At 39.6% G+C, this 7,960-nt stretch overlaps 1 protein-coding gene across 3 annotated transcripts in view; it reads left to right on the top strand.

The window, feature by feature from the left end:
- The window catches only part of LOC129748269 (protein lev-9), a 122,152-nt gene that overhangs the window by 43,245 nt on the left and 70,947 nt on the right, over positions 1 to 7,960 (top strand). Inside the window, exons 6-9 of one of the 3 annotated variants that reach the window (XM_055742809.1) lie at positions 4,785 to 4,967; positions 5,030 to 7,114; positions 7,181 to 7,549; positions 7,609 to 7,944. In XM_055742809.1, coding sequence (XP_055598784.1) covers positions 4,785 to 4,967; positions 5,030 to 7,114; positions 7,181 to 7,549; positions 7,609 to 7,944 — 2,973 coding nt within the window. Of the gene's footprint in view, positions 1 to 3,500; positions 4,013 to 4,784; positions 4,968 to 5,029; positions 7,550 to 7,608; positions 7,945 to 7,960 lie in introns of those variants that run through there. The other 2 variants (XM_055742808.1, XM_055742811.1) reach the window with 2 other exon arrangements.

The following is a 7,960-nucleotide window of genomic DNA, read 5'->3' on the forward strand; positions in this document are numbered from 1 at the left end:
AATTTGGAATCAAATTCCCGGATTTTGCCAGGTTTTTAGATAAAACAGCTTCGATTTGTCCGGCGCGGGTACGTGCTGAAAAAGTTCCGGCAACCTTAGTGTATTTGTCATATCAAGAACAGAAAATACCATCAGTTCAGTCACAGGTCATGACACAAAGGTAACGTTTTCAGCTATCATCTGGAAAGCGTTCAGTTTTAAGTATACAGTACAAACTGTTCAAGTACAGCTTCCACTTAGAGTTGAGGCAATATGAAAATATTAATTTGAATAATATTTTAATTCAAATGTAAATATAAAATTGAACACTTTTTTTCTAGAAATACTTTTTTTTGTGGTCTCATTCAAATGCTGAACAGCCTTCTACTGATATTCGACTATAAGACGAGGTTGTCGAAATAAAATTCTGTGTTCTTGACAAATAAAATCTTTTAATTCTGTGATTTGTCCTCAAAATTCTATTACGGTTTTCTGTGATGCTGTTATCATGAATTTTATAGAAAAGTAAAGTAAAATATTCACAAATTGCATCTTTTTTATTCATTTCATTGGAAAAAAATCACATAACAAAGGCAATAATATATCAGCACCAACATGTGAAAAGGGTATAAAACACAAAGTAAACAAAACTTGGAAGATTCCTCGTGAATTTTAATTAGCGATTTAAAACAGATTGCAAAATTTTCAAACGCGTTTTTCTCGAAACGTCATAGATGGACCAAAGACCCTTTTCACGAGTTGGTGCTGATATCATGAATTTGATAAAAATATGTGGTAAATAGTGATGAAAACCAAAATTTATAATTTCAAAAGAATGTACAAAATGCATAAATTCTGTGAATTCTGTAAAAATTTTTAATATTTTGTGTCTGTTACACAGATTCTGTAACAAAAATTTGCTAAAAATGCTGTGAAATTAGTGATTATTCTGGGATTTCGGTAACCTTGATGAGACTCGAAGGTTTCGATACCGATGCACAATGAGAAAAAAGTGTGTAAACCGCGAAGAAATTCGATATATTCCCTACTACACGAAACAAATCAATGAAAAAGTACTTTACTTAGTGAAACTGTCCAGAGAATCGATTGAGCGTAGTTTCAGACGCTGCACAAGCTTACAAACGGAGTTATAGTGCTTTTTTTACCCCTAATTCCCCTGTATTTGATAAACAATTCAGAAAAAAAACTTATTTAGACTTTAAAATTTTGAACGAAAATAGACTTATCTGGAGTTGTGGCTGTTTTCACCCTCAATTCCTTTAAATTTTTCAATAATTTCAGAAAAAAAGCATGTTCGGACTTAAAAATTTTGAACCAAATGGAACGTATCTTGCCACTTGTGTGATATTTTTTTCCCAAGAAGCTAATGAAGGCTGTTTGAGTCACCGCACGCTTCGGGAAATGGAGTTATGGCTGTTTTTACCCTCAATTCCTCTACATTTATATAAGGAAATTATTTAAGAAAAAAGCATGCTCTGACTTGAAAATTTTGAATTAAATTTCATTTCACACGTTTCTCGTGTGATTTTTTTTTCCGAGGAATCCAATTAAGGATGTTTGAGCCACCGCACGGATTGGAAACCGGAGTTATGGCTGTTTTACCCTCAATTTCCCAACATTATTCAAATAGTTCAAAAACAGCATGTTCGGACTTGAAAATTTAGAACAAAATGGTACGTACCACATGTGATTTTTTTTAAGAAATCCAACGAAGTATATTTTAGCCACCACGCGGATTGTAAACTGGAGTTATGGCTGTTTACCCTTCATTCCCTTACATTTCATAAATAGTCAGAAAAGGCTTTTTTGGACTAAAAATTTTTGAACCAAATGTGACTTATCATATAGGATTTTTTCCGAGGAATCCAATGAAGGCTGTTTTCAAGTCCAAATATGCTTTTTTCTCTAATAATTGAAAAATAATGGGGAAATGAGGGTAAAAATAGCCATAACTCCACTTTCCGAAGCGTGCGGTGGCTTAAACAGCCTTCATTGGATTTATCGGAAAAAATCGCATATCTTATGCGTCTTATTTGGTTCAAAATTCCCAAGTTCGAACATGCTTTTTCTGAACTATATATTTGAACAATGTAAGAGAATTGATGGTAAAACAGCCATAACTCCAATGCGTGCGGTTACTCAAATAGGCTTTGTTGGATTCCTTTAAAAAAAATCACACAAGATACATCCCATTTGGTTCAACGTTTTCAATTCCGAACATGCTTTTTTGAAAATATGGAAAAATGTCGAGGAATTGAGGGTAAAAACAGACATTACTACATTTTTCGAAGCGTGCGGTGGCTCAATCAACCACAATTCGATTCCTCGGAAAATAATCACACGAGATACGTTCCTTTTGAGACGAGATTTTCAATTCCGAACATGCGTTTTCTTAACCATTTGAAAAAATGTAAGGAAATTGAGGGTAAAACAGCCATAACTCAATTTTCTGAAGCGTGCGGTGGCTCAAACAGCCTCCATTCGATTCTTCAGAAAAAATTGCACAAGTTTTTTTTCTGGATTATTTACAAAATATAGGGAAAAAGGCACCATAACTCCAGTCGAAAGCTGTGGCCAGTCGAAGACCTGTGGCCTCGAAAATTACGTCCAAACGATTCGCTGGACATTTTCACTAAAGGAAAGTACTTTTTCATGGATTTGTTTCATTTCGGAGGGAAGATATTTGGCCTTCTCGGTCGGTCGAAAATTCCCATGTATTTCTCAGTATTACAGTTCGCAAGACCCAGTTTGTTGAAATAGAATAAAGGTTAAATTTTAAAAATCTGAAATTCACATCAGATAGAGGTCGAGATATTATGACTTTATACTAATATCATATACTTCGAATTGATGGTCCCTGCAGTGGTTTTGGTTCTAAGAACGTCAGAAAAATTTGGGCCCATATAAAATTGACTTTTTTCAGACCTATGTTTCAGTTAAAACTCATCTGTAATGAAATACATTTTCTTCTGAATTGTACTGTTTGACTATTTGCGCCCTTTTTTTAAGTTCAGTAACTAGCTACATATGGAAGATGGATTGGTGAACGTTTTTGGACTTTCGAATATTCGTAGCACTTGGAGCATTTTAGCTCTAATGTAGATTTACTTCGTCCTCTGTGAGTCATCCACTGGCACCGTAAGATCCAGCTGCCTAGGATCGTTAATATTCTTCAAGAAATAATAATCGCAACTAAGATAGTTTTATTAAAAAAAAAGTTTGATAATTCGACTTTTCGGAATCCGGAAACATTGGATAGTCTTAAACGCTCTTATGAATTTCTATGAATTTGTATCTACTCACGTATTATCTGCGCAGTCTTCTGAAGCAAAACAAAGAAAATATACCATAGTGTTGAAGGTTTGCGAATCAGTTTGTTATTTTTTACACAAAGTTCAAAACTAAACTAAGATAAATCATTCAACCTCTTTCTTCCATCGAAAAAAAAATCATCCGATTGGTTATTTATTAAAATCAAATCTTAATTATTTTCCATGAAGCTCAACCACCTGCCGAATGAATTGGGTTAGTCAGTAAAGAAGACTCCAGATATGCAGAAACATTTAGAGCAGCCATTTAAGTTTAACAAACCAAAAGAGACAAAGAACCAAACACATTCCTTTCTTAGATAATAAGGGCTTAAAAAATTGCGCATTGTTGTAATTAGAGCTTAGCCACGTGAGAGTGTTGATTGAATAGGTTTTCGGTGGGCTAAGGAATCTTGGTAAAGACGTGTAATGGAATGAACATTTGTGACGAGTTCGAATTTTATGAGTGTTAGCTTCAGAGTAGTTCAGTTCCTGCCATTCTCTGATGGAATGCACCGAACTGGGATCAGTTAGGAATCACTTCAAATCACAAATAGACTATAGGGCTCGATATGTTGAGGCATAGATTAAGACATTCGTAACGACAGGAAAATGCTAGGAAACTGCGAACCGAGAATCGGTCAATAGAATTGTACACAACTGTGACAAAATTTCCTGAATAAAATCATTGCCGCAATCTCTAATACTTGTTTCATTTCATTTTGTTTTCCTTCGGCTCGTCCTTTTCGAACATAAAATTCGCAAGAAGAAATTGGCATGGAATTGAATTTCTTGGCTGAGCATTATGAATCAAGCATAAAATAAAATCTGAAACTGCTAAAAATAAAACCGATCGAAAGAAGAGAAGAAGAAGAAGAATGCAAAATGAATTTCAGTGGCGAGTATTAGCGATTGGCGGTGGCGATTAGATCCAAATCATTCGATTTGAAGGATCTTGCGTTCCTTGTTCCTTTCAATTTTTGGGAACGCTTACTAAATAGCAAGGACGTTCATTTGTAGGATGTGCTTTCTCTGTTGTCCATTTTGCAATCTTCTTCTCGTTTTATTTTATTCAAAAGATATCACAAATTCTGAACTTGGATATGCGTTTGCGTGGAAAATTGCACCTAAAGTTTTTTTTTTAGATAAACTGATGTAGCGCTTGAAATTGTCTGAAAAACCATCTAGTTTTTATCTTTAAACATTCGACACCATATTCTCTGCATCGCAGGTTAGTGTAGTCAGAAGATACACCATGAAGATGGTTATCTAGAGTACGTTGGGTAAGTTTTACTTCTGTTGATTCACTAGAGGTTTTCAGTATTTTTTTCAAAAACAATCTGCATATGAATACAAACATTATGCAACAATTAATAAGGAATACAGTACTTCTCCATGCTCAGGAAATTATATGCAGAATCGGTAGTACGTTGAGTTTGATGTTTTGAGGTTTTTTGAGCACAATTTGTTTTCCAGTGGTAACATCGGTCCAGTGCCCTTCGCCGGAGAACCCTCGCAATGGTAAAGCCATCTATACCAGTACCTCTTACAATTCGGTCGTAAGCTACGAATGCCGGTACGGCTATACCTTAGTTGGTGAAAGTTCGAGACGTTGTGGAGCGGATAAACGTTGGACCGGCTCGCTGCCTGCTTGTAAAGGTAAGATTCAACAAGTTTTTTGGGTTGAAGGTGTATCCCACGGTATCTTTTCTACCCAACAGAAATAAACTGTGGTCATCCGGGAACGTTGTACAACGGGTGGTTGGAGAACATCGAAAGTGGCACCGGACTCGGGGCTAGTTTAATCTTCCGATGCCATCCGGAAATGCTGCTCGTCGGTAATACATCTTCGGTGTGTCAAATCGATGGCCGATGGAGGTATCCGTTGCCGCAGTGTTTGGCTCCCTGTGTTGTCCCATCCATATCACAAGGGCAGGTTATACCGATCGAATTTGATGTGGATGTGAACTCGACAACGGTCGTTCCGACTAGTGGCAGTAGCTCTAAGGTGAAGCATGGAACAGTACTGGAAGTGATCTGTGATGAGCATTATGAGTTTCCCTACTCGTCACTCTCACCACCAACCTGCAACAATGGAACTTGGAGTGTGATACCTAGATGCGCTCCTGCTAGGTGTAAAACTATGCCAAAACCTCCCAAGTTTGGAATGGTGTTGGCACCGAAAACGGAACATGGAATGCGCGCGAGATTCAAGTGTAAGGATGGGTTCAATTTGACAACACCCAGTGGAAAGGAGCTATCGAACCCAAACGACTACGTTCTGATCTGTTCCTTCGGAAACTGGACCGGGGAAACACCACTCTGTCAGGAAGTATACTGCGCTTTCCCTGGATATATTCCGAATGGCAAGGTTCTGCTGGTAGGAAATATGGGACTTTACGATTATCGACCGTATGTCAGAAAAGTGATCAACAACAAACAGATTATGTACGAATGCGATAAGGGATATGTTATTGACGTGGGACCACCCGGTGCTACTTGCATTGGTGGTAAATGGAGTCCCCGGGAGTTACCGGAGTGTATACCGGGGCAGCATCCGAGAATACGGTGGAACAGGCGTCGACGATCAATCGATTTGCGTCTACGATTCCATCGATCAAACCACTTGAGACAGCACTACCGGTATTTGAAAAGGAAGCTTGAAGAACACGACGAGTACGAACGAATGTATCCGATCCCGGAAGGTCAACGGGCGAAGCGAAGCATTCCAATGTATCGAGGTCAGCTGCCGCATAAACGGCACTATAATTTTGACGACTTCCAAAGATTTCGAGCGAAACGAAGCATAGAGAACAGTCGCCATGCATTCCTCCGGAATGCTTTTCAGTCTGTTCTAATACGAGAACGTCGAGAGCTTTCAGATGTTGAGAAAGCTTACAAAAAATATTTCGAAAGAATAAAAGCTAAGTACAGGAACTACGTTCAACATCTTTTGGGGTACAACAAACTGTATCCTATTGATGACAACATTCATGTGCAAGACGGAAGGTGGTTCTCGCCAGATCCGGATTCATTGTCTCGTAACCGTGTTGTGCATAAAGCCCGTATTGGAGCGAACGAGTTCGAAGATGATTTCACTACAAAAGAACCGAAGAAATCGAAAGGTAGCAAATCACGGTCTAAATCCAAGAACCCACCTCCGATAGCGATACCAGATATCAAAGAAGAATCAACGTACAAGTATGATTCTTATGATTATCCCAACAATACAAACTACATACCGGAGAATGACATCTATTCAAATTATTTCCCACCTCCGTTGACGGGAAGGTATCAAACGAGCTGGCAGTTTGCATCGGAGCTTAATCCCAAAATACAAGGACGCTCAGAAGAGCTCAATCGACGCTACAGTCAATATCGATACGATCATACAACAAAGAAACCTTCGTCAGCACTGCTGATGGAACAACTTCATTCGCAAATTATTCGACGAAAGCGCGATACCCGAGAAGTACTAGTGTCGTCTGCTGAAGAGGCTCGGCGAGCTCAAAAGAACAATCGGAAGAACACCGGGGCTGTTGTGAATCAAACCGACTTGATAGGAGACCCAACTGATCCGGCGAAGAAGGTGAAGTTCAAGGGACCTTGTGAACCCATCGCCAATGAATCTTACGCTATGCTTGAAATCATCAGACCTGGAAAAGACCCAAATGAAACATTCGGCCCGGGTACCATCATCAAGGTCAATTGTGCAAAAGGATACACATCGAACATGGTAAGCACCAATGCCACATCCAAGTGCGTTAGAGGTCGCTGGAAGCCGATTAGGCCAACCTGCAGCATGAGTAAGTACGACACCTTCACTCATGTGCAAGACATGCGACTCAATCCCAGTACTCGATCCCCGACAGAACCGTGTTTCGTTCCTTCAACCGAGCACGGTAAGTACTACTCGGCTCCGATCGATATGACTACGATAGAGGCCATGAAACCGAGCTCCGGTTCGCTAACCCCAATGGAGACGATCGAGAACGGAGCCTTGATTTCATTCCAGTGTGATCAGGGATACAATACTCAGGGTCCTTCGAGTCTACGCTGCTGGAACGGGGAATGGGCCGTGAGTACCCTTCCCGAATGTCTTCCAGCTCCCTGCGTGCTACCACCGATCATGCACGCCATGTATCAGGGTGGTTATCGAGCAGGTCTCACCATTGCCCATGGCAGTTCCGTCATGATTCAATGTGAAAGTGGCATGGGAAACATGGCGCCGGTTCAAATGGGTAAGATCCTAAGTATTTTGTTAATCGACTTTTGAGGTTGACTAATTTTTCCCAATTAGATTGCGCCCTTGGATCCTTGACTCCTGAAACCATCAATTGTGGGTACATCGCATCCCGCAAATCTCGAGATGATGATAGTAGTTCAATTATCGTACTGGACGGAAGCAACGTTACGTCGGCTGAAGATGAAAACGATGGCCGAGACTGTGGTCCACCGGGAAAAATCCACGGATCGTTGGTTTACAAAAATGGTGAACAAATCGACGAGAGTGAAGAAGGTTTCCCCTCCGGGACAGAGATAGCCTTCGATTGCATTGCCAGTATCACGGGTGAACAAACAACCTGGAAAATTATTTGCGAAGATGGTCAATGGATTGGACGTTCGATTGTTTGTGGTAGGTTAAAATAAAA

This window comes from Uranotaenia lowii, chromosome 2 (assembly GCF_029784155.1).
Source record: "Uranotaenia lowii strain MFRU-FL chromosome 2, ASM2978415v1, whole genome shotgun sequence".
NCBI lineage: Eukaryota > Metazoa > Arthropoda > Insecta > Diptera > Culicidae > Uranotaenia > Uranotaenia lowii.